Source organism: Vulpes lagopus, chromosome 4, assembly GCF_018345385.1.
Source record: "Vulpes lagopus strain Blue_001 chromosome 4, ASM1834538v1, whole genome shotgun sequence".
Taxonomy (NCBI): domain Eukaryota; kingdom Metazoa; phylum Chordata; class Mammalia; order Carnivora; family Canidae; genus Vulpes; species Vulpes lagopus.
In genome coordinates, this window is record NC_054827.1 from 124136258 (window position 1) to 124162729 (window position 26472).

General features: G+C 44.6%; 1 protein-coding gene across 10 annotated transcripts in view; it reads left to right on the plus strand.

Annotated features, from left to right (window-relative positions):
- Positions 1 to 25405, plus strand: part of LDB2 (LIM domain binding 2) — a 373756-nt gene extending 348351 nt beyond the window's left edge. The window contains exons 6-9 of one of the 10 annotated variants that reach the window (XM_041753183.1): positions 14696 to 14819; positions 18238 to 18389; positions 20926 to 21068; positions 23664 to 24067. In XM_041753183.1, coding sequence (XP_041609117.1) covers positions 14696 to 14819; positions 18238 to 18389; positions 20926 to 21030 — 381 coding nt within the window. In that variant the 3' untranslated portion in view covers positions 21031 to 21068; positions 23664 to 24067. Of the gene's footprint in view, positions 1 to 14695; positions 14820 to 18237; positions 18390 to 20925; positions 21069 to 23663 lie in introns of all 10 variants that reach the window. The other 9 variants (XM_041753186.1, XM_041753185.1, XM_041753184.1 and 6 more) reach the window with 9 other exon arrangements.
- Positions 25406 to 26472: the final 1067 nt, after the last annotated feature.

Genomic DNA, 26472 nt, shown 5'->3' on the forward strand with positions numbered 1-26472 from the left:
TGTTAGTTCTGCTAATTGGTCCCGCCAGCTCCCACGGAGATGCCCACCTGAGCTCCTCACGGTGCTCAGAGGGCCTGAGGAATCTATTCATTCTCATGTCTAAGATTCAGTGCCAAAGAGGGCAAGTCCAGGCAGGTGTCCAGCATAAAACTCTTAAATGCACATGCGCACACACATGAGGAAAGGATGGAGGCTGAAGCTCTAGCATGCTGGATCGATTTAATGACTAGACGAGGAACAGATTTTCAATCATCCTGTACAGATCTTCTGTCAAGGGCCCAGGGCCCAGGGATGCTCTCAGAGCACAGAAGTGAAAGGGAAACAATTAGACAAATACATGAAGAAAGATAAGGAAGAGGAGCTTCCAATGTGCATAACTGTAGATAGATGAAAGAAAAATAAAAACAGGCCCTACAACCTGTGATCCCTCTTGAGACTTTAAATACTCTGTAGGAAAACAAGCACAGTGAAATTAGAGGCAATGCATATTCAAGTTTTCACGTAACCCTAGAGAAAAAGTAGCAAAGGGGTGGGACCTTGAGTGCCTAACTGGTCTGCTGAGGATGAAGGAACAAGTGCCCTGCTCAACCTGCAGCCGGGCCTCATCAATCTTTTTACACTGAAATGTCTGCTTTGAGCCTTAGAGGACATTGCCCTCTCATTCATTCATTCACTCATTCATTCAGAATTAATTTGTTTGTATGCTTGCCTACTAAGTGTCAATATCTGATGATGTAAAGGTGGACAAACACGAGGATCCCAATCTTATTGGGGAAGCAGCTCATTACAATGCAGGATGATAGTGATGTGTTCATAAGCATGAGCATAAAAGTTAAGAGAGGGAGGAACTGCTTAGTTTAGGGGCTAAGTGCAACGAAATCAAAGCTAAGGGGTCCCTGAAGGCTCTGTGACTTTGGGCCAGTTACCCACTCTTTCTGGTCTTTCTTTTCTCATCTGTATGTCTATGTAGTTAATGTGCTGGAAGATGAAGTGAGAAAACCCAGAGGAGGCACTAAACCTGCTGCCGGGTACCTAGTGAACACCAAGCTCCAGTCGTGATTAGAAGTAGTGAGTGATTCACTAGCAAGCTACTGAAAAAAAGTTTTACAATCACAGTTTTCTTGTCTTTCCTCTTGCAACTTTTTCAAGGAGTTTTGAAGAGTTGAAATATGGCCTCCTCAGGTCTTGGTTTAGACTCTGCTGCTCTGAATTAACTGGAGTAGATAGTGGACATGACACTCTTTCCTGAGGTTCCTAACTCTTGATTCCAGAATAAAATCTGGCTTTCTGCATAATGTCTTCACTTTTGGGCAGCCCCGGTGGCACAGTGGTTTGGTGCCGCCTGCAGCCTGGGGTGTGATCCTGGAGACCTGGGATCGAGTCCCACATCGGGCTCCCTGCATGGAACCTGCTTCTCTCTCTGACTGTGTCTCTGCCTCTCTCTGTGTGTGTCTATGAATAAATAAATAAAATATTTAATAATAATAATAATAATGTCTTGACTTTCTTGAGATTCCCCACACATCTATTCTTTCTCCATCCTTACAGATCTCCTTACAGACTTCAGATTTCTCTTCATGAGCCACTTCTTTCTTTTTTTTTAAATTACTACTTTTATTGGTAAACATGACATTCAACTCTTCAGCAAAGGCAGTCACACACACACACACACACACACACACACACACACACACTCACACACACCCTTTTAAACAGAAACCACATGGAGTCACAAGCACCAAAGAAACCACAACACAGAGAGAAGGCAAAGTGGCTGGAGTAAGGTGTTTGCAGATTCAACTTTAGGATTGACAATGCCAGGGGATCCCTGGGTGGCGCAGCGGTTTGGCGCCTGCCTTTGGCCCAGGGCGCGATCCTGGAGACCCGGGATCGAGTCCTGCGTCGGGCTTCCGGTGCATGGAGCCTGCTTCTCCCTCTGCCTGTGTCTCTGCCTCTCTCTCTCTCTCTCTCTCTCTCTTTCTCTCTCTCTCTCTCTGTGTGACTATCATAAATAAATAAAAATTAAAAACAAACAAACAAAACAACTTTAGGATTGAAAGAACGGGTACACAGAAAGGCACCACATGGGGGTTCGGAGACCCGGCTGCTGAGGGCAGCAGGTCAGCACTGACACACGTGTCCAGAGGCCCAGAGGCCCACAGGAGCCCAGGCTTAGCCTGTGGGGCTTCGGGGAGCTGCTGTAGGCCTGGCTCTGCAGCCTCTAAGGCAGAAGGGAGTCGCAAAACCTGGCCGCCTGGCGGCCACTGCCAAAGTGCTTCTGGGTGTCTAGAACTGGACGGGGAGCCGGTGTCTATGGCCCAGTGTGCTGGGTGCCTTCTTCTAGACTGTGCAGTGAACTGCGATCATGAGCCACTTCTTTCCTCTTAAATCTTCCCTTTTCCAACCATGCACACCTCTCCATACCTTTTCTGATTCCAGTATCAGGTGGCACAGCACTGACTTGTACCAACTAAAAGGCCTACTGCCCTTCCAGCACCTGTGTGCTTGAATACCTACCTCTGTGCTAACTCCAGGGCCATGCAAAAATAGATTAGACCTTGTCCTCAAGTTATTTACAGTCAGCATTATTTACAGTCCGCATCTTTCCACTCTCAGGAGACCCCAAACATTGGCACTCCCCAGCCCCAAACCCTCCAATGTCTTCCTGTCCTCCTCAGACCAAAGGCCAATGTCCTCCTGATGGTTTTCATGACCTAGTACCTCACAGCCTCTCTGAAATCACCTTCTCTTCCACCTCATTCTCTCCATGGCCACTCTACTCCTCTCTGAGATGTTTCTCAGAGCTCCCAGGCCTTTGCCCTTGCTCTTCCCTCTGCTCAGAATGCTGTACCTTCCACCTGAAATGTTTTTCCCCAAATACCTGAGATTAGGATTGCCAGATAAACTATAACATTCCTGGTTGAATTTAAATATCAGAAAAATAATGAATAAATTACTATTATATTTATTAATATTATAATAAATTATTGTTTATTATCTGAAATTCAAACGTAACTGGGCATTCCTATATTTTTATTTGCCAAAAATGATAACCTCACCATCTGATCTTTACTCAGATGTCACCTTCTGAGTGATTGTAGTCCTTTTCTATTGCTGCTGAGACAAATGATCACAGATTTATTATCTCACGGTAGATTAGAAGTCTTGGCATGGATCTCAGCACATTAAACTCAGGGTGCTGGCAGAGTTCTACTCCTTTCTGGAGGCTCTAGGGCAGAACCTGTCCTCACCTTGTCCAACTTCTAGAGGCTGTCCACATCCCTTGGCTCATGACCCCCTCCCATCCTCAAATGCCCACAGCAACGTCACATCAGGTCCTTCTCATGCTGCCATCTTTCTGACTCTCTGATACCCTTTTCTACTTTTAGATGTGCTTATGATTATGCTGGGCTGGCCTAGATAATCCACTCTAATCTCTCCATCTCAAGGTCAGCTCATCAGCAACTTTAATTCCCTTTGTCACGTAGCCTGACACATTCCCAGACTCAAGGGATTAGGGCACAGGCACCCCTAGGGAGCCACTCTTCCAAGCAGTGATTTTAGCCAGAGTATCCAGACTCTCAACCCTCTGAACTTCAACGTGTCCTGCCTCCTTTCCCTCCTTGTTTTCCCTGCTTGCTTATCACTAACATATATTTTGTGCTTATTTATCGTCTCCTTCACTGGAATGTAGTTCCATAAGAGCAGTGATTTCCTTTATTTCTGTTAACCACACCCCCAGCACCTAGGACATACCATGGCGCACATAGTACAAGTTCAATTAGTATGAGTTGAATGAATGAGTGAATAAATGAATGAATCCCAATCTCTGCCAACTCCATTTTCATACGTACGGTGTCGCCATTGTCAACATGAATCCTGCTTTTCACCAATCACTTCTATCCCTGGGAGGAGAACTGGCTGCTGATACAAGGCTCCACAGGCTCACAATGATCGCGGCCGGCGGGAGCAATTGAGCAGCTGAGCGCTACATTACTGAGAAATTGCTCCTTCCTTTGTGTCAGAGTGGAGCTGGAGGGCTGTTGCTGGCAGAAGCCCCCAAGAAGGCAGGCAGGCAGGCAGGCAAGCACTCCTAACAGAGCTGTGTGCTGGGGTGCTCGGGGCCAGGAGAGAGAAGTCCCTACCCCCACATACTGACCATGGCCCAGAAATCCTCCCGAACAGCGGCCGTGGGGATGCTGGCCCAAACCCCAGAGCATAGCGCTGTCTTTAACAGTCTTGTGGGTATTTACACCAGGGCAGGAGGCAGGCGTAACCATGCAGTTGATGTTCAGGAGGGATTATAACTGCACGAACAAGATAGCCATGTGCCTTGGAAACTGGCACTGACAGCTCCCAAGGACCATCTCCAAATTCCCTTACTCACAGGACGAAGATTATCAGGCCCCATTTATACATGCTAGTGTTTAAATGTTACCTCACTGCAAGTACACAGTCTCTTAGCTCCTTGGGAGAAATAACCAGCATGCTACATACGCTACCTGTTTCCGGTGAGGTACAGCATGGACGGGTGCAAATGCCCCCAGTGCTGTGATCAACAGCACTTAGGGGGCCAGTCTCCACTGCTTGAGACTCTCCAAGCAGCCAGTATTTGCCTTTGGGGATATTTGGTACTTTTGTTTAGCCCACCACATCAAAATACTGCTGATGCTTTTCTCATGCTTAGAAAACATGGATGGAAGAAACAACAGTATGGTATGTACCGTGTTGCAGTCCAGTGTCCACGCTGATGGCACTGGTGGGAGCACTTCATGCCCAGGATGCTTTTGCCTACATCAGTCGCACCCCTCAGCTCTGCTGTGGGCCAGAAACTGAGGCCCTGACGGTGCCTGCCTCGCCACTGTAGCTGGCTCTCTGATTCCATTATGGGCAGTGTCCAACACCATATTCTTGCTTGCATTCACATCTGTATACCCTCTGCCCAAGATGTCCCCAACCTATGTCCTAGCTGCCTCTTTTCACCTGGCTGACTCCCAAGTCATCTTTTTAGGTCTCAAATATCAGTTCCTCCTGGCAACCTTTCCTGACACCTCTTATCCTTCTCCTTTATAATTGCCAGCCCACTTGGGAGTCTTGTTTATCCCATCTCCCTTCTGGAAGGAGGCTTCAAAGGAGGGAGGCTGTGCAATGTTCACCGTTGCATCCCTGGTACCCAAGTAACTATAGTTACAATGGTCATGAAGCAAGAACTGATCTATTTTCTGATGTCTAATCACCTATTTGTTTTTGTTGTCCAGTCTGTCATATTCATGTATTCAAGCATTCATTTGTTCCACAAACATCAGATCCATTGCTGGGTGCTAGGTAATATAATAAATAATAATAATAAAACAATAGGACATAATCCAGCTTTCTAGTTCTTTACACTGTAGTGGGGAGACTGGCAGTTTTATGTGTCGATTTAGCTAGGCTATGGTCTTCCTTTGTTCAGGCAAAAAAATCTAATTTTTAGGCTATGTACATATACATATACATATATGCATATATACATAGGGCAGAAAACATACAAAATTTTAGTAAGTAGGTCTTGACAAGTTTCAAAATATCTTCTATGAGGCCCCTGCCTACCCCTCGATTTGACTATACCCCCATCATAATAGGCATGCATGTGTTAGGACCTAGATACATATTTTAGGTGGATTTTCTTGTTTTCCTAATAACCTGATTAGATAAGACCTATGGTTATCCTGACTTTTCTGTTGGGGAAACTGAAACACCAAGAGATTGGATAATTCATCCAAGGTCACTCAACTATTAAGTAGCTGGGATTTGAACCCAACCTAAGCATGCTTAACTCCACTAAACATGATGCTTCCTTATACCCGAAGTTCTTCATCTTTTATATATTGCCTAATTTCTTACAAACCACATCGTCAATCAGAATTTATCAAAAGCACCCACCAGGTAATTTAGTAGAGGAAATTTTATATGGTAAATTATGTACAAAGATGTTGAAGCTAGAAAAGCAACCAGAGGGGGGCACCTGCATGGCCCAGTGGTTGAGCATCTGCCTTGGGCTCAGGTCATGATCCTGGGGTCCCTACAGGGACCCTGCTTCTCCCTCTGCCTATGTCTCTGCCTCTCTCTCTGTGTGTCTCTCATGAATAAATGAAATCTTTAAAAAAGAAAAAAGAAAAGCAACCAGAGGAAGAAGAGACAACCCTAAGATTAGCACCGCCACTCCAAGGTACAAAGGCAGGAGGTGCTACTATCGGGTCACCTGGTAGAAACTGGAACCATAGTGGACCTATAGTGACAGTTGTTGGAGAAGCCATCTAAACCAGAAAGGACAAGAAATACCCTCACTTGGTTCTTTACCCATGTTGTAGATTGAAGACTACCCCTCAAAAATTTATGTTCACCTGGAACCTCATGGTGTGACCTTATTTAGAAATCTAATGACCAGGCAGCCCAGGTGGCTCAGCGGTTTAGCACCACCTTCAGCCCAGGGCGTGATCCTGGAGATCCGAGATAGAGTCCCACGTCAGGCTCCCTTCATGGAGCCTGCTTCTCCCTCTGCCTGTGTCTCTGCCCCCCTCTCTCTCTCTCTCTCATGAATAAATAAATAAATAAAATCTTAAAAAAAAAAAAAAAAGAAATCTAATGACCAAGGTCATTATAAGAAGAGAAGACACAGAGACATAGGGGAGAAGGCCATGTGAAGATGGAGATCGGAGTGAAGTGGTTACAAGCCAAGAAACACCAAGGTTTTGCCAGAGCCAACAGAAGCTGGGAGAAGCAAGGAAGGATTCAACCCTAAAGCCTTTGGAGGGAATATAGCCCTGCTAACACCTGCTAGCCTCCAGAACTGAATTTGTGGTACTTTGTTATGGTAGCCCTAGGAAATTAACCCAACACAATTCCCTCCAATCTCTGAAGCAGGTTGGAAAAATTGCTAGCAAATTGTGTGCAGGAGTCTGTCCTGTGCAATACAGAGACGGAAGGGAGGGGGTGAGTCTAAGAGCAAATAGGCAAATAGCCAGGGCACTAATGGAAGGGGATGCTCACACCAAATGACACGGTGGAAAAATGAAGTGCATAGGGTCAGAACGAAAGAGAATGTACTTCCAAGGCCTTGAACTGTGTTCATTGGCCTGACAGGTACCGCAGAAACATTGAGCGTGGCGAGTCTGATGGCACCTCTGTAGGTCAAGACAAAAAAGCCCCAGCACTTCTGTCCTGGGGCTGGCCAGAAAAGCAGCCAGTGGTCACATATGGGAGTCCTTTCTGGTAGCCTCAAAATTGAGGTCAAGGCATAGATATTGAAATGCGCATGCTTGGCCTGCTCCTTCCCCCAGAAGGACTGTTCCTGAAGTGGCAGCTGCCGCTTTGGCAAAGCCAGCTCCTCAGCAGCCCCCACCCGCTCCCAGAACAGAAGAGGGCTGTCTGTCTCCAGGGTTGGATGTGATAACTTTCCCCAGTAATCAATTTGCAAAACAATTGAGAAAAGGCAAAGGCTCCCCTGGTTGAATCTTCAGATAAAAAAGAGGATGTTTTGAATTTGACAACCAATCTACCTTTAATCCTATCAGGAAATAAACCCAAATCATAATCTGATGTTTTAGAATTGCATAGCTTCTAAAGGAAAGCATTTCCTTCTCTCTTGTTTTTCATCCTCTGAGGCAAAGTAGGTTTTACTCCTGTGGATGTCTGTTATTCATTCTTATCTGTTTCTAGGTGTGATTATCTATTTATTTTTGCTTTGTTTTGTTTTGTTTTCCTTTTAGATTCTGTGTATCTTTCTCTTGTTTTAATGTAAAATCTCTTTCTGTGAGGTGTTTCTTAATTAGGAGATACTCCTTCACCTTAGAGAAGAGTTTGGTTTTTAATCACCCCACACTCTGATATCTTTTTAATCCAGATTCAGCCAGAGGAGTAACTCGTGGGGGAGAAAAAAAGAGAAAGAACTCTGGTCTGTGGATTTAAACATTTTGTATTTATCACTGAATTCTAAAAATAGATTTTTATTAGAGATGTTAGCCACTAAAATGCAATGTAACTATTGGCCCACTTACCATTGGAGTCTAGTGACCCCCTAAGTCTCAAGGAGACCAAATGATTTACTCCCCAGTAGCTAACCAATCACATCACACATGGATCTCCTGGCTCAGTGGAGAGCTATTGGTGCAACCAGTATTTATCACAATACCAATTTCAGTCCTTTGAGCGTTGACTTTGTTCCAAGCATTGCATTAAGTATTTCCATATGTTGTTTCAAAGTACCAGAGATAAGTGTCATTATCCCCATTTTGCAGATGAGGAGATTCAGAGAGGCTGCAATTCTTGGCCAAGAACACACACTTTGTAAATGGCAGACTTGGGGGTTTGAGTCCACGTGAATCTGGTTTCAAAGCCTGCGCCACTCATGTGGTGGTGAATCCTGTGTATACAAAGCAATATAAAGACAATGAGAGCTTTTGAACTTGGTATCTCAGCAGTGATTTAAGCCACTCCTATTTAGAGAGATTAGACAACAGAGCAGTTAGTTGTTAAGAACACAGCATTGGAATCTGGCAGACTTGACAATAAACCTCTTCTTTGCCCTTCAAATGATTCTAAAACCTTGGATACATTATAGGAATCACACTCTTTACTCTCAGCTCTAGGTGATTTAATAGCTTTGAGTTTGAGTTTCCTCACCTGTAAAAGTGAGCCAGAAGCTGGTGAGGGTTAATGATATATGTCAGGGACATACTCCAGGGACAGGCATAGGTTAGATACTCCATGGTGATTATTAAATTACAACTCAGCAAATATTTGAGTATGCCTAATACGGTGTTAAATAGGAGGGAGAGAAACGTAAAATATGGCTTGCTATAGATAAGGAGATGAAACAAGTCCACAAGAAAGGAACCAATGCAAATATCAACACTGGGCTGAACCTGCTATAGTAGCAGGGGTCTCTTCCGAGCAGGGATTGTCAGAGACAGATGTGGGCTTTGAGCTGGACCTTGGAGGGTATTAATGGTCTATTGGTGGGATTCCAATATAGTTTGCAGGCCAGTGCCAGACTATAAACTCTTAGTGGTCCACGATAAGATGAGGAAGCTTGCTCTGGAATGTAAATTGACTACATTATTGAACACATTGTTTAGTTTCTCTTACTTTTTTTTTTTTTTTTTGACATAAGACTTTCTCAGTGGAGGAAGCAATGAACTGAATGATACTCTGCCTCAAGCTGCTTCTCCTGTCACAGAAACACAACAAATAGTTTGCAGACCACCTACTTTGAACAGCACTGGTTTAGAATAGAGGTCAGCAACCTTTCTGTGAAAGGCCAGATAGTAAATATTTTCAGGTTTGTGGGCTATATGAACTCTGTCACAACTATTCAACTGTGGTGTCATATCACAAAAGCAGCTACCAACATTATGTAAGCATGGCCGTATTCAGCCCACATGTCAACCTCTGGCTAAAAGGACTGGGAAAGAGGGGACGTCTTCTAGGCAAGAAGAACAACATGAACAAAAGCCTGAGCTGGTATTGAAATAGTAACCTCGGGCAAGCTTTATATGCAAAGAGTAAGTGGCTCAAGCTCAGAGGATGTCATCCATCATCCAAAGAGATTGGATCAAAATGTTGGCAGTAGGCAGGACCTAGGTTTGGGAGTAAGCCAAATGCCAGCCCAGGGCATCAGCCTTTTCATAGGCCAGAGCCAACTCTGACAAGCATCACCTATTTCTGGAACTGGGTTTGGGCAAGGAGCTGAGCAAGAAGAATAAGTGTGAACACATAACTAAAGAGAATCAAATTTCTCCAGGATTACTGTGAGATGAAAACAAAGCAAAACACAATACTGTCTGTCTACATTTGCTAGGCCCTTTGTTACAATGAAAAGTCCCAGGATGAGTGGAGATCTTCCTGCCTGGCCTGGACATACAGTAATTGGGTACATGTGTGTGTGCATTTGTACAAAGCCTTCTGTACAGAGGAAGCAATCAGTTATTTATCACGTGGACAAACCACCTCTAGGCCCCCAAGACAATTTGGTTTGTCTGCTATTAGTAGATGACTCTTGGCCATATATCTGGCCAATCTGTTTATTATCTACCCACCCACCCACCCATCCATCCATCCATCCATCCACCCACCCATTCACCCATCCATCCATCCATCCATCCACCCACTCATCCATCCATCCATCCATCCATCCATCCACCCACACATCCACCCACTCATCTATCCATCCATCCATCCACCCACTCATCCACCCATCCATCCATCTATCCTTTTATTCACCCAGCAAGTTGCTATTGTAGTTACAGGTTTTGATTCCATACTCCAGGGTCAGTGCTGGGGCCAGAATCCCAGAAGATGAAGTCAGAAGCGTCAAGGCACCAAGCCTAGCTTAAAACTCTTGCTAAATCTGCAGAAAGGTGTGCTTGCAGCTTTGTTGGGATGGGCAATAGCTTTCTTTGGGATCCTACATGGACCTGGCAGGGATTATATATTTTGGAGCTTCATACTCAAAACGAAATCTCAGGCCTTGCTGACTCCTGCCCCTTTCACAGTGTTCTAGAATTCCTCCTGGTGTCCCCCCAACCCCACCACAGGAGGAAGCAAAACTAAGTGGCAGCTCTGCATGTAGGCTGCTGCAGATGTTGCAGAAATGCTGTGGTCTTCCTTTTCAGGCAAAGGGACTGGTCTGCTGAGACCTTTGTAGAAGTCCCAACTCTGCAGATACAATTGCTCCTCTAAATCAGAAGACTGTGTTATTATGCTTAGCTCTATTAATATGCATTTGACTGATGTGTGCATGCACGTGTGTGTGTGTGTGTGTGTGTGTGTGAATATGTGTGTGTGTGTGTAGCATGGAAGAGAAGGAATGTAGCCTGGTTTATACTTATTACAAACAGGGAACTCTTTACTCCGAGTCAACGCATGGGGATATAAGAGGGTTTGTAAACGTCCAGATATTTTGTACAAACTTTGCAAGACAGGCTGTGTAGCCTTCCTCAGATTCTCAAGGGGGCCCAAGACCCTAGGGACAGTAGGAATCCCTGCTCCAGAAGGAACTGGCTAGTGACTGCGGGAACCCACTCCCCAACCGTCTTCCTGATCTCATTTCATAATGCCCCGGGCCTTTGCTGTTGCCAAAATGTACTGGCTTGCGGCCTGAGAAGGCAGGCTTTTGTCTGAGTTAGTTCTGCCACCTACAGCCCAGCAAAGCCAGCACAGCTCCACAGCAGGCTCGTTTGCACACGTGAATAAAGGGGAAGGCTGCCTTTCTGGGCTGGGAACCCTCACTGGAAGAAAAATGGCTTTGGGGATTACTGATTAGTATTCAGAGATACGAACTCCTTTGGGGTGGGTTACAGCGATGGGAAGATATTTTTACATTAAAGGGAAAGGAATAAATCCTGAGGATTAGCACCTGAAAAAAGTGCTGCCCAAAACCCAGGGAGGAAAGGCAACCCCGCAAGAAAGAAGTAGATAATGAGCTCGCAGGTTCTCACGATAAATGCAGCTCTCCCATGCGCTGGTATGTTCCATGGCCCCTGCCCTTCTGTGTCCACAGAGGTCACTTTTGCCATCTAACTTGTCGTGTAATGAAAAGACTTGCTTCATAAAGATGTGATTCCCAAAGATGCTCGATGTGTAAACCAGAGTAGTTTTCTTAATATGCTTAAATCATTCTGAAGGGGACCTGAGACTGAGGCAGAGATGGTGTTATCCTCCTCATTATGTCCCTAGCACCAAAGTAGAGTGCCTGACACATAGGAAGAAGCTCAACAAATGCTTGTTGATTTGAAGTAATAGAAATGTCATTTGTTTCACAATCTGTGCTGTTCTTGCTAATACAGAATTGTAATATCTACTGTTTGTTGAACTCTGATGTGTCAGACATATTATCTCAAATTCTAACAATGATACACAATATGGGTATTGTTTTACAGGTGAAACTGAGACCCAGCACTATCAAGGGGCTCACCCAAGGATGTACACCTAGTGACAGAATGAATACAGGACAGACATCCATACCTACACCTCTTGAGTTTTAAGTCCATGCTTGTTCCACTCCATTCCATGTATTTTACATCCACTGTAAGCCCATTTCTCAAAAATGGGGAATGGGCCAAGAGGAAACGGTTGAAAACCTAACTTTGTTATTTTAGTTTTAAAAGGAAACAGTGTTTTTCTAGTCCTTAGAATTTCCCTGAAGGCATTTCTTACTAACGTAGCTTAATAATGGATGCAAACATCTTCTGACCCTGTCTGAATCTAGCAATGGTTTTCCTTTGATGGATAATCCCCTGTTATCTCTGTAGAGATGACTGTGGAATTCTTCACTCCGTTTGGACTGGTGAGCATCAGTGGCTGGTGGAGACTCAAGGCTGTCTACAGCCTGCACAGACTTTGATTTCAGCAAGGAATTCTTAATGGAGTCTTCATAGTGTGGGAATGTGGAGTTAATTGCAGAGGAATTCCCTCTCTTTCATGGGTTCTTCCTTACTAACATTTTAAGTTTCAGAAAGGACTCCAAAATAAGTAAGTAAGAAGATATACAAGATTGAAGATGCCCCATAACTAATCCAGATCTCATTACTTGACAGCCTGATTCAGTAGGGTTGAGTAGATTTGTCTCTTTGGCTCACACTGTACTTGAGTCATTCAAGCTTCGAAATATTGCTCTCTTCCTCTGAGAAACTGCAATGGGGAAGAGATTACAATTGTCCTTTTCAATGGAGTTAGAGGTTTGGGCCAATCTTAGATCATCAACAGGTAAAAAGGACAGAGAAATTTTTCTAGATGAAGGTAATCTTGCTATATCATGCTTAGGCTTGAGAAGAGAGGAAGAGCCTGGGCAAGTGAGGTTAACTGAAAAAACAAAGTAGAATTCAAATGGAAACCATGGGGAATTTGCACATCTTACTGTTCATATGTATCTATCCTAAAGCCCAGCATATGTAGGGCAGCAGACCTCAAACTTCAGTAATATGTATCCGAGTCAGACAGGAGCATGCTTTTCCAAAAGGCAGATTCAGGACCTCAGGTCCAGACCCAGTGAAACAGAAGGGGAAGAGCCTGGAAGTCTGCATTTTTAACAGTCAACTCATTTGGTTCTTTTTTTAAGATTTTATTTATTTATTCATGAGAGACAGAGACAGACAGAGAGAGAGAGGGAGAGAGAAGCAGAGACACAGGCAGAGGGAGAAGCAGGCTCCATGCAGGGAGCCCGATGTGAGACTCTATCCCAGGACCCCAGGATCATGCCCTGGGCCAAAGGCAGGTGCTTAACCCCTGAGCCACCCAGGGATCCCCATGATTCTGATGGAAGTATTCCTTAGACCATACTTTCAGGAACAATGACAAGGAGAAATCCTCCATTCCTTCTAAGGACACCTTAAATGCATCCATTCACTTGAGCCAAACCTAGGAAAACAGAGAGAAAAGGCAGTCTGGGCATTCAAAGAGCTCAAGGTCAAGTAGAAAAGAGACTTGGAGATGCAGATGGTAGCAAAGCATGGATGAATAAGTTCATAGAGCAGAAAGGGTTGGGTGCATGGGAGAACCATAGAGAGGCACCCAATTCAGCCTGCATAGGAGAAGTGCACGAAGTGGAGTTGAAGGTGTAACAGAAGAAGTAACCTTGTCTTCAAGGATGAGTGGGCATTAGCCAAGAGAAGAGGGAAGAATTGCAGGTAGAGGGAACCCAGTGGACAAAAAGCAGCATGTCCTCTGAGTAATGACAGAGGGGAGTAGAAAAATAGATGAGTGATGAACGTGGAGCCTGCACATCTGCCTTTCATAATGAAATGCTGTTTCTCCACGTGGAAGAGTGCTTTGCCACTATGTATATGGCTGTGTTGTGGTCTTTGTCTTCTTAGATTCAGCACTCTCAATGCAGCAGTATTCCGATGAGCTTCCAACTGAGAAAGAATTCAGAAAAGTTCAAGGCAATCCTAAATGGATTTACCTTCCTGTTTCATTCATTAATCTTTGTCATCAGATGTCTTGAACCAAAGTAAATCTGAAAAATCGAACCAAAGGAGGGAAAAAAGCAATCATGTACGGAGCCACAGAAAAAGCTCCCACTCTGAACTAATGTTGGCATATGTTACTGACATTATCATTATGTGTAAAATACAAATGAGTACATGAATAAAAATAAAATAGTGTTTGTCGTGGGCCTTGATAAGAATTAGGATCAAAAAAGTACTTGTAGTTGCCACTTTGTTCTCCCCAGTTTAAAAGATGGCTTTCACTGCCACATAATCTACATAAACTAGCATTGTAACTCACAGTGTGTGGTTATACAAACAGGAACAACAGCAGAAACCAGAGTAGAAATCAGAGCATGCTGTGCACCATGGAAGAGAGCTTTTTTCTTTAACCAGAAAGAATCATTTGAATTCAGAATAGAGCTTACATATATCCACCCAACAGTTTGTACAGAACGTGTCTCTGGATGTGTGTGTGTGTGTGTGTGTGTGTGTAAATCATATTCAGCTCTAATATGCTATTATAAATAATAGTAAATAAAGTGGGCATTATCAAGTGTTGGTAATATTTCTTTTCCTCCAAACTTGCATGGACAAAATCAAAACCGGGGGGGGGGGGGGGGGGAAGAAAAGTCCCTTTGAGCTTTCTAATTGTTTCCAGCTGTTAACATTATTTATTGCAAATAATATTATCAACTAGTGAAACACCGATGTCTTTGAACTTTTTGCAGTTGTGTGTAATACTGGAGCCAATGCAGGAACTGATGTCGAGACATAAAACTTACAACCTCAGTCCACGAGACTGCCTGAAGACCTGCTTGTTTCAGAAGTGGCAGCGGATGGTGGCGCCGCCAGGTACGACCTCGTTCTTCACTCTTGTTCCAAATACACTTTCTGAGGCCTCTTTGGGGGATAAAGTGATGTGAAAAGGAAGGAAGGAATCGTAAATTTGTCAGGAAATGTAGTTTCTTACGGATATTTGGACTTGGGGACGTTGAATTTGTGAAGTACAAGCATCCTTAGGAATCATCTACAATCTCACTTAGGACCTGAAACCCAGAAGTCTGTTGATTTATTTAATGTTACAAAGCCGAAGTCAGAAGCAAGGTTCCCTGCCTTCCAGTCCACTGGCTGTTCCATTGGACGAGACTGATGTCTTCTCGTGGCCTACTGTTATTTTGCTTGTGTGTTTTTTTTTAAAGAATGATAGAAATTATGGGAAGGATGGAAAGGGGGAGTATGGAAAGAAAGAAGGAAAGAAAGAAAAAAAATAAATTTGCTCCCTTTTTAAAGATAGATCTAGTATCAAAGGGTGCTCTGATCATGAAGAGAATACATAAAAGATTCCATTTTCCACACTTCCTTAGAATGCAGTTTAGATACTATAGTCTCCTGCTGGGGCTCTGAAATTACTGCTTCCAGTTATCATTAATTGTCATTCTATCTAATACATTTTTACTCCCAGGCGTATGTCGAGCCTCATTGATCATAAAAGCAAAATGTATCCGTTTGCTAAAAATTATTTTTATAAAGAGTAATTATTAACACGAAGCACATAGCTTTCTGAATCACAAAATAGAATGGTCACCTTCTACTGGTAATGGCCCAGGCATTTTGTATGAAATGAATATAGTAGACTTCACCAAGTACCTATTTAGAAATCCGAGAAAGCGAGCATCATCTTACATAGAATAGTTACATCCCGGTCTTAGAGGAATTTTAGACATTTGGAACATGATTTTTCAATGTTGTTAAATGTGTTTAAATTATTTTCTCTTTCAATATCAATAAGGCTTTCCGGGAAAAAATATTTTACACAATAAATGCCTTAAGAACCCATGTTTTCCAAAATTTGCATATATAATTTCTATATTATTCATTAATCACTCATTCAGCAGTTATTGACTGAACCCCTACTAGGTGTCAGGTGCTGTTCTGGTCACTGGGAGTACAGCACCGAATGGAACAGTGAGAAATCCCAGCGCTCCCAGATCTTCTGTTCTCTTATTGAATCCTCAAAATAACCTTATAAGGCATTTCATGTTACTTCCATTTTAAATGTACAGGGCCTGAGATTTAAGTAATAATTGGCTTAATATTAGTAATAATATTATAGTAATAATAGTACTGAAGGAGGTCTGTGTCACAATAGGTTTTTACATCTCCAGAGTTCATGACTCTATTACCTCAGTTACCTGCTGCCCATGGGAGTAATTCAGAGTATGCAATTTAGGCATATTCCCCCAAATTTCATAAAGGAAGCACAGATATCAAAAAAAGTAGCTGATTTTAATTTTTGAGGTAAAGGACGAAGTTTGTCAGAAGAAAACTAAGTACTTGCTTGACTTTGAATGTGTCACTCAGCTCCTTCTTAGTGCCATGAGCTGGAACAATTCTATTTCCTATTTCCCCAACCTTCGGGACAAGCACCCATAACTCTCTATGGATAGACATGTTAGGCCCTTTGATGAAAAATCTTTGAACATGAGACAAAATATTGTATTGATATATTGGTTAAGCATCATCAATATTGACAAAATATTGAAAGGAAACAAATGGTGGGTAAATAGGAACATAATCCCCTTCTTCCCCAACAGCCAGGGATAATTTGGTGGACTAGGCGGTCTTTGAAAAGCCTTAAAGGAGATCCTGCCCCCTGCCCATCAAAAGAAGGAGGCAGGATCTCTCTCTCTCTCACTTGGATCCAGTATGGCCCTGGCTCATCTTCTCTCCATCAGAGTTGGGTCAAGACTAGGGTTAGCAAAAAGGATGCTCTTGCATGCCATTTCCAACTTAGTGACTGCCTGGAAAAAGGTTCTGAAGATGTCTCATTTACAAATCACAGGTCAGAATAGTATTTAATTAATAGAGTTGCTGTGAATATGAAATAGTCATGACAAAGAAACCATGAAGAACATGAAAACATTGAGTAACACTCACTACATAATATATAAATAAATACTATTCATCTGACTGCACATCACCACGGGTCCCTATGTTTTCATGAAGACATTGCCCATCCCTCCAGTCCAAAATATTTTCCTCTGTTTCTAAACAGGACTTTCTTTTTTTTTTTAAAGATTTTATTTATTTATTCATGAGACACACACACACACACACACACACACAGAGAGAGAGAGAGAGAGAGAGAGAGAGAGAGAGAGAGAGGCAGAGACACAGGCAGAGGGAGAAGCAGGCTCCATGCAGGGAGCCCGACATGGGACTCGATCCTGATCTCCAGGATCACGCCCTGGGCTGAAGGTGGCGCTAAACCGCTGAGCCACCCGGGATGCCCTAAATAGGACTTTCTTGAAAAGATCTAGTTCCTCTTCGTGAATATGCCGGCTGTGGCACACTAAGACATCTTAACACCCAGGGACTTTGAAATTAGTAGCATTCTTTAAACATCGGTGTCCAAACCATGCAACCTGAGAACCATACTGAGCTTGGGACCCTACGTTCTACATTCATGGCTGACAGAACTCATACATCCCTTTGTTTGTACTTAAGCATCTCTAGGTGTGATGGGGCTGGGGTGCAACAGGGCGCTACCAGGAGACACTGCTACTACACAGGTTCACCACCTTAGCTTGGTTTCAGTCCTTTCTCTTACACCTCAGAGGCCCCCTACCCCCGAGAGAACCCAGGGCCCTCCTTTTGCTCTAAAGAAACAATAGTCCAGGGGTGCCTGGGAGGCTCAGTCGGTTAAGCATCTGCCTTCAGCTCAGATCATGATCCCAGAGTCCCAGGATCAAGCCCCCCCATGGGGCTCCCTGCTCAGTGGGGAGCCTGTTTCTCCCTCTCCCTCTTCTCCTTCCCTTGCTTGTGCTCTCTCGCTCTCTTTCTCTCTCTCAAAAAAACAAATAAAATCTTTTTTTTTATTTTTTATTTTTTATTTTTTTTAATCTTTTTTTTTTTAAAGGAAACAACCCAGAGAGAAATGCTTTACCCAATTCTGTAACGATAATATTTTTAACTCCAGTATAAAAGTGGTATTTGAGGCTGCCCCCTAAGGTATATTAATAGATTCCAGACACATATATAACACAATGAAACACAAATCATTTTATCTAGATACCAAAGAAGAGAATTGCACGCATTTTGTGCTACAGATAAAACAAGGGCTTCCTCCCTTCCCTCTGTGTAAAGTTAAAAGAAATGGAAACAATTTAGAGTCGACTCTTTTCAGTGTACCAGCAAGGCGTCCTTGGAGGGACACTATTCTGACCGTCGCCCTGGAACTGATCCTCCGTGTCCATTTTCCATTGTGCAGCAGAACCCACAAGGCAGCCGACAACCAAACGGAGAAAAAGGAAAAACTCTACCAGCAGCACTTCCAACAGCAGCGCCGGAAACAACGCCAACAGCACCGGCAGCAAGAAGAAGACGCCGGCCGCCAACCTGAGTCTGTCCAGTCAGGTACCTGTAAGTCTCGCTTTCCTTTTAGGCCTGAAATCCTGCCTTTGCCTGCCTTCCACCTGCAGGGGCCCACCTGAAAGCCTCCTTGAGCCCCAAACGCCGGTTGAGGGCGGGGGAGGGCCCGGTGGGGGCCGGGGTGGGATGGGGGGGAGGAGCTCTGCCTTGGAAACCTTCCCTTGCAACCTGGGAATTAGGGAGGAATATTAAGAGTCTGTGCTGCGCAGGGACCTGAATTAAAAAGCCGTCAGAGTCACAGACAGGAGATATGTCACTTAAGGTTTAATTAAAATATCACTTAGCGGCAATGCCTGGTGGCACAGAAGGGGCTCTCAGCACCATCACTGGAGACCCTGTGCTCCACTGGAAACTCGCTCCCGGCGTTCAGGCTCCGTATTGTAATTGGATTGGGCCTTCCCGACATGGGTGTCCCTTCGTATTTTAAGACTCAGGTAATTAACTCCTGGCCACTAAAAATGCAGCTCAGTGGATTCCACTTTACCCATTTCATGAGCTCAGGGGGAGGGTCGGCCCCTGGTTTGGTCTCAACTCTCTTGACCTCTTGACCCTTTCTTTCATTTCTGGGTCTTGACCAAGGAAATGGGCCACGTAAAAGGGGGCTTCTTTGAACTCCAAGGCTGACAGCTGATGGGTGTCCCCAGATAGTACACCTTGTGGGCCCTTTCTTCGTCTTTCTCCATCTCCTATTACTTTTAATTTCAAGTTCTGTCCTGTCTGCTCAATTACTTCCTAACTCCAAATCCCTCAGCCCAGTGTCATTTATTGCTTTTAAATTCTCTCACTCCTCTAAGCATTTCTTGTCGCACGTCCCCTCCACAATTACTTGTGGGCATTCCTTCTCTGCTGCCCTTGTCATACCACCCCGTCACCCGGCGTTTGACTGTCGTTTGAGCCCTGACACTTCCGTGGTGCTTCATGGATATCCTCTAGATACCATGTCTTGGGAAATGTGCTCTATTTCTTATTACTTCCCTCCACCAATGCAATTTGACTTTTCCCCCTGTTTCTCACCTTTTTCCCCTCTTGGTCTGTTGTCCTCACATCTCTCTCCATGTGAGAGTGGACCCTTCTTTCATGGGGATTCTCCACTGACTTCTAAATGTGTCTTTCAAACCTGTCCCCAACCCACTTTTACCCACTTTCCATCAGTCCGTTTTCTTTGGCTAAAACCAACCCCATTGGTACCTGAGAACCCCCTGGGCCACTTTTCTCCTGTCTTTGATAGACAGAGGGTATGGTTTTCATCCTTATTGCACTAGAAAGAAAGGGTCATGGAGAGAGTGGCCAGCCTGTGGGGAAGGTACCTTTTTAATTTTAAGGCTGCTAGGAATTATAGTCTTTAAATAATGCCAGACTCACCTCTGTTTTCTGAACTGGGCTAAAGAGTCAGACAAAAAAAAAAATCAAAGAAAAACAGAGTCTTTTTATTAAAATACCAATTAAGTTAGGCCCATTCCTGGTTAAATTGGAAAATGCATAGAGAAAATGGCCTGGTATAAATAAATCAACCCCAAAGTGCTCAGAAGTAGCCCATTATTCATCTACTCCTGGAATTTTAGAAACTAACATTTGTCAGTTTCCCCTAGCGAATGAGAGTACATCCCAGAGAGTTCAGGAACTGTGACATCGGTACTTAAAAGGCACAATGGCTGCAAGAATTTAGTTCAGTTCAACAAGTGTTTCCCGAGCTCCTACTATGTGCCCCACACTATACCAAGAATCAAGAAACGACAACAAAAACCCAGCCTGTTATTGAGGAGCTTAGCATCTACTCAAGGGATGGCCAAGAGGTTTCCTCTTTCCTGCCAGCTCAGTCTCCTGGTATCAGCTAACAGGGTCCAGCACCGAGTAGGATGCTGAGGCCTAGCCTGAGTTTGGTGGGCCGTCCATTAGTGATGTCTGCCTCAGGAGTAGAATAGTGGCATAAGTGTCATGTATTTTGACATACCTGGCCTAGTTGGAAACATCTCAATTTTATTTTAAAGGGCACATAGTTTGTTCTACTCCCTTATGCTCTTATTCTCCAGCCCAGCACTTGCATCTTAGTGGATACCTGTGTCCAGAAGGGTTGGGTTCTTAATGGATTGAGACCCTTTGGATTTGGTAAGAAGGCACCATTAGAAAGCAAGAGCAGAATTTCAGCACAATCCCCGCACCATGCAATTAAAGAGGTTTTAATCAAGTAAAACTTACAGATGGCCAAGAGGGGCAGGGAAAGGCAACTAGGTTAGGAAAAATGTGCACATTTCTGTGTGCGCTCCAGTTGAATGAACATTAAATGATAAACATCGTCTGGCTTGTAGTGGCCACATCTTTTAACCCTGTGTACTGAATTACCAACAAGATTTTACTGTTAAAATAGAACGTGATCTGCAGCCACGGCTGCCTCGTTCACAGGCACGACCAGATTTTATGTGCCACCGTGACCACAGCTGTGGTCCGCCTAGCTGCCATGGCAGCAACGTGTGTGTCTGGCGAGGACTAGGGTTTAATCCTTGGATTCTGCTTCTCACTCCATGAGCAGGGGCTAGGAGCGATCCCGAACTGCAGCCTCAACCCTGGGAGGGATGGAGACCTGTGTCATTCAACAGCAGTGACCCCTTCTGGCCAATTTAAGGAGAAGCATTGAGGGGCCCTGAAAGGAGTCACTTCCAGTCCTCCTCAGAGGTTGGTGGTCCTTGCACGGGGGATTAGTGAGAAGATGTGACATGGGCAAGAGCTGGTGGCACCTCCAGGCCTCCAGCGAGGAGCAGAGGTCTGCCTCATGGGGAGCCGAGGGCATCTGGGTCACTCTCAGACAGACCAGCCCTGCCTCCTGTGGGACACACGAGATAGCAGACATGGGAAGGAAATGCACCTCTCTCTCACTACCGATGTTGAATGTTGGGGGGATTTTTTAAAATGTGGGGGTGGGGTAAATGGAGCCAACATCCACTAGTGAGAGGCAGCCCAGAACGTGCACTATGTCTCCATTCATTTTGTGTAAGGATAACAAACCTGAGACCACCTGAGCAGAGAACCACTCGTCTCGTCTGCAGGTTTAGTAGAGCCAGGTAGAGCCCTGTGCATACTTGTGTAAGTGGCCTCAAGTATCTATGTGCATAGGAAGCCCTTAGCACACGCCTCTTTCATAGCTTGCCATCGATCAATCACTCACACTCGTAAACACAGGATTATGTATCTGGCTAAGGATTTTCTGTCATAATCAGGAAGGCGAATGTGGCACCTCTCTGAAATCTCTGATGCTGCCAAGGATCTATGCCTGGGCATCTTTTCCGGCTATTCCAGACATTACCAACCTATATCAGCCCCATTTGGAATGATTCAAATCACTATTTTCATAGTACTTTTCTTGAATGGCTGTTATTTTTCTGATGCGATGAAGGCACCTGGAGTGTTGAGAACCTTTTTCTAATGTCACGCTTAAGCTGCCTTCTTATTTTTCTCCTCTGTTTCCAAATGATGCTTACCTCCCCACACTGCCCCAGCCTCTCTCGATGACCTTGGACTCACAATACTAATGCAGACCCACGTGGTCGGTCCCCACGCCCTTCTCCTGCCCTGTGACACCTCACGCATGTGTTTTCTAACCCCTCCAAAATGTGCTGCACAAAAGTCACAAAATGAGATTAACTCATGTCATCCTCTCCCCAATCTTGCCCTACTCTTTCTCCCTACCTTTGTTGGCTAACCCGATAACATCCTCTCCTCTCTGGAGAGCACATTCCATCTCCAGTCCTGTCCGTATTCTTGCCAGTCAGAGTCCTGTCTATGTTGTACCTCACCTCGAGTCCTTGTGAGTCCTCCTTCCGTGTCCGTGTCACGCCTGGCTCTTTGCTGCATAATCAATACGTTCTTCGAAGCACACTGCTGATTTTCCTGCCAGTACCTATATTGCTGAGTTTACCCAATTTGTACTTGAGGCATTTATTTAATGCTCTTTAAAGTCATGTGTGTCAAATCACAAGAGTGACTAGTCATAAAACACAGTTTGGAAATCTATTGATTATCTCCCCCATAATTCTCGGGGAATCAATCAATCAAGCCAACAAGGTTTTCCACTCTGAAATCGACCAGGCGGCAATTAAGAGTTCTATTCAGTTGGCACCTTCAGAATTCTAGAAGGAACTGGAGGGCCTGCTGGACCTCCTCCTGACCAAAGGCAGTGTTCTACTGTACTGTCCCAGGAAAGCCCCTCCTGCTCCAGTGTGGACAATTTTTGCCCATTTACCAAAGCATTTTGTCCAATTAGCCTCCCTGTCAGGACACGCACCCTTAATAACATCTCCAAAAGCATGTGACTCAGCCCTGCTCTTTCTGGCAGGGGTAGAAGCTGATAGCACCGGGCACTCTCCTGGAGTCAGTGCACTTTTGAGTAGACTATTGCTCACAGGCTGCCCAGCAGCATCACCTGACAGGTGTCCTGCCCCGTGCCCAGGTCACCCATCAACCCCATATGGCCCCCTTTGAACAAAGAGGCCAGAGTTGTGCCCCGTGTATGCATCCTTCTCTCCCATCCCCTGTCCCCCATCCCCCATCCCCGGTGCCTCTCCAGCAGTGGCCTCCAGGATGCTCCTGGCTACAGTAGGTGGCTTCCTTGTTTGCATGGAAGGACAATTTGTACTTAAAGGAGTGATTAGATGGATTCTTCTCGCACGCTTCCATTTCTGATGACTACCAGCTTCATCAATGTAATTATAATTAGCGCTCTTCATCTTCCTTTTATGGCACCAGCTGGACAGACTGGTTCTCTTTACCGCCCAGATTGGTGGCAGGGTTGCCTGTGCGGGGATAGGTGACAGGCACCATGAAATAACAGATGGTAAATTCAGGGCTTGTTGGCAATCAGCAGGTTTTTGCTAATGACTTAATTAGCTATGCAAATTGTCAAATCAGTGTGAACATTGTTTTTATCGAAAACTTTACCTAAATTAATTACCATAATTAAGTAGCAGAATGTCAAGGATATTGGCTGCATAAAAGGGCCTGGCTGAGTAGAAAAAAGAGAGATTCTGTCTTCAATTAAAATGTATACCGTCCTTGGGACAGAGAGAAAGCCATTTGGAATGAGTCGCGTGAATACTGTAGACCTGCATCCGCCCCGTGCTGGCTGCTGGTTTCCAGAGCCATCCAGAGGCTTTTTGGAGGTCTTGGAAAGCGCCCAGCAGAAGGTTCCACAGCCCTCTCTGAAGTCCCCAATGTCGGCAAGTTCAAAGCGTGGATTTTTTTAATTTTGAAAAATCCATTTTTTTATTTCTGCAGATTGCTAGCATTGCTCGTTCTCCGGTGTCAGGCTGCGCAGTAAGGACATAAACTCGCGTGGTTGTTCCACGTCAGGAGGCAATGTTTATTTCCTGTAGAAATCAAATATGCGTCTCGGCCCCGCCCCCGACTTTGAGACTTGACCCCGGTGCACAGCACGCGAGCGCGTCGGTCCCAGACCCCCCAGCTCCTCCCACTAGTGTTTTAAGCTGAGCTTCTTGTCCCAAGGTTTCCCTGTAATAATGTCAGCTGCTGTTCACAGGATGTGATGGTGGTAGGAGAGCCAACTCTGATGGGAGGTGAGTTTGGGGACGAGGACGAAAGGCTAATCACTAGATTAGAAAACACGCAGTATGACGCGGCCAACGGCGTGGACGACGAGGAAGACTTCAACAGCCCCCCCGCCCTGGGGAACAGCAGCCCTTGGAGCAGTAAACCCCCCGCCGCCCAAGAGACCAAATCAGAAAGCGCCCCGCCCCAGGCTCCCCAGTGAGACCCACCCCGCACCCGCACCCGCACCCGCACCCGCACCCGCACCCGCACCCGCACCCGCTGCCCTGGGCGCCGGGTGCACCCGCGCTCGCAGATCCCTGCTCACAGGAGAGGAAGGAGGCGAAGTGAACACTTTTCCACGCAAACACCTGTTTCTGAACCACAATGACCTGAGTCTTGAGTTTCTTTTCTTTCTTTCTTTTCCTTTTCTTGTTTTTTTGTTTTTTGTTTTTTGGGGGTTTTTTTTTTTGGTCTTTTTTGAATGGAGACGATTATTCCAATAAACTTCCATGACCCTTCCCTGGAGGCCTTCACAGGTAACGCAGAGACTGGCACTGATCGTAATTAAATCAAGAGGGCAGGCTCGCGCTTCTCCTGGCTCGGTGTTTAACCACATGTTTGTTAACGACCCCCCCTCCCCCCTCCCCCACCCCACCCCCACCCCCACCCCCACCCAACGGAAGGCCATATTGTCAATACGCCCTCAGTGCTCAGGGCCTCATTATATGCCGACCCTAACTACAGATGACTTTTTAATATTGTAAAATATTTTCTGCTTTTTGACTTGCATCTAAGAGTTTCTTGTTTCAGTAAAAAAAGAAAAGAAAAAAAATCAGCTTTTGGACAGTAATTTAAGTGTATTCCTTATTATTATTATTATTATTATTAATTTTCCTTCATCTTTTCTTTCATTGGGTAACAGCTAAGAGGGCCTAGCAGGGTAGTTGATGGGGGAGCTAATATCAATTGGTTCTCCAACCCGAGTTGGTTCAGTTGAGCCCAAGTGCTGAAACAAGAAATGTCTTTTTTGTCATCGAAGACACCAAGGCGCATTTTTATGTAAAGAAAGACACCTGGCCCGTTGAGAACTTAGGCGTTTCTAAACTTGCTGTTGATCCAAATCTTTTCAAGCCATGTAATCCATTGATTTTGTGGGCAGTTTAATAAACCTGAAACTTTTTTGTGTTTTTTTATTGTATCTGAGTTGACTGTTGTTTCTTTTCATAGTATATTTCTTGTATGATATTTTGTAAAGCCCTCACTTGATTCTTTTATGGGGATTTTTCTTTTGGGGCAATTCCAGTGTATTTATGTGAAACTTTATAAGAGAACTAATTTTTTCCATTTGCATATTAATATGTTCTTCCACACATGTAAAGACACAGTGGCTCCGTGTGTTATAAAACAGCTGTATTTTATGTATGCTTTACTGATAAGTGTGCCAATAATAAACTGTGTTAACGACCAAAGCAAGCGAGTCGGGTTGTTTGTGAGCATGGGTGGAGAAATCTGCCCACAATTATGAGAAGTCTGGAGCTTGGATTTATCACCTGACTACAAATGGAGTGGAATTGTGAAAGCTGTGCAGTTCTTTGTAAAGTCTGATTCCTTTCCCTACTCATTGCAGTTCGCTTGGGCGGATGTGGGGGTGCCTGCACTGTGCTGGGCACGTACTGGCTGAGGACACAACGATGAGCAAAGAGAATATCGCCTGTGCTTCTGGAGCTTGGCAAAGGCAAGAGCGGTGACTTCCACTCGCTGAGTGTTTATTCTGCACCAAACAACCCTACTTAAGGTCCACAGATACTATTTCAGCTAATCCTCAGAACTTCACAAAGTTGGCATTAATGTCTTCATTTTTAAAAATCAATGCCTTGCTTGCCTATTTTTCTCAAAAGTTGCTATGCAAGACTATGGCAAATTCACTTGAGGACTTTTTTGTTTAAAGAAATTCCCTCTTGTTTTTCCACTGTTTTCCACCAGTGAGGAATAGGAGAGATGAAATCATTTGTTGGATGCGTATTAAGTTGGCACTTAATTAAATTGGTGATTGTAATTTATCATCTTGGCAAATTCTGGAAAAGGGAATTTGAAAAAGAGACGCTAAGGGAGGCCACGTGTCTTCCCGTGGGATTCCTAGAAATGGGGCCTGAGATCAGGATCTGGAGGCACAAGATTACTGACAGAGTGTTCGTTGGGTAAAATAAAGGGAATCTTTCTCCAGGAAGTGGGAGGTATAGAATAGGGAAGGGGAAGGAGTTTATAAACTATGCTATGGACTCATGTAGTCTACTTTCTGGACCTGGTCCATGAAGGGAGGACTCAGAACACAGACCCCACTGCAGAACCGTCTTTTCCCGAGCTAGCTAAGCTGCCAGACTTTTGCATACTTGTACCAGTCAGTCATTGGCTGGAGCCATCCCCAGGCTATAGGAGACTGTACCCTTTGGAACAAGGTGGTCCCCATCAGTTCAGAGCAGTTCTGCAGAGAAGAAGAGGGCCATCTAGAAGGCAACAGTCATAGTGTCCTGGCATA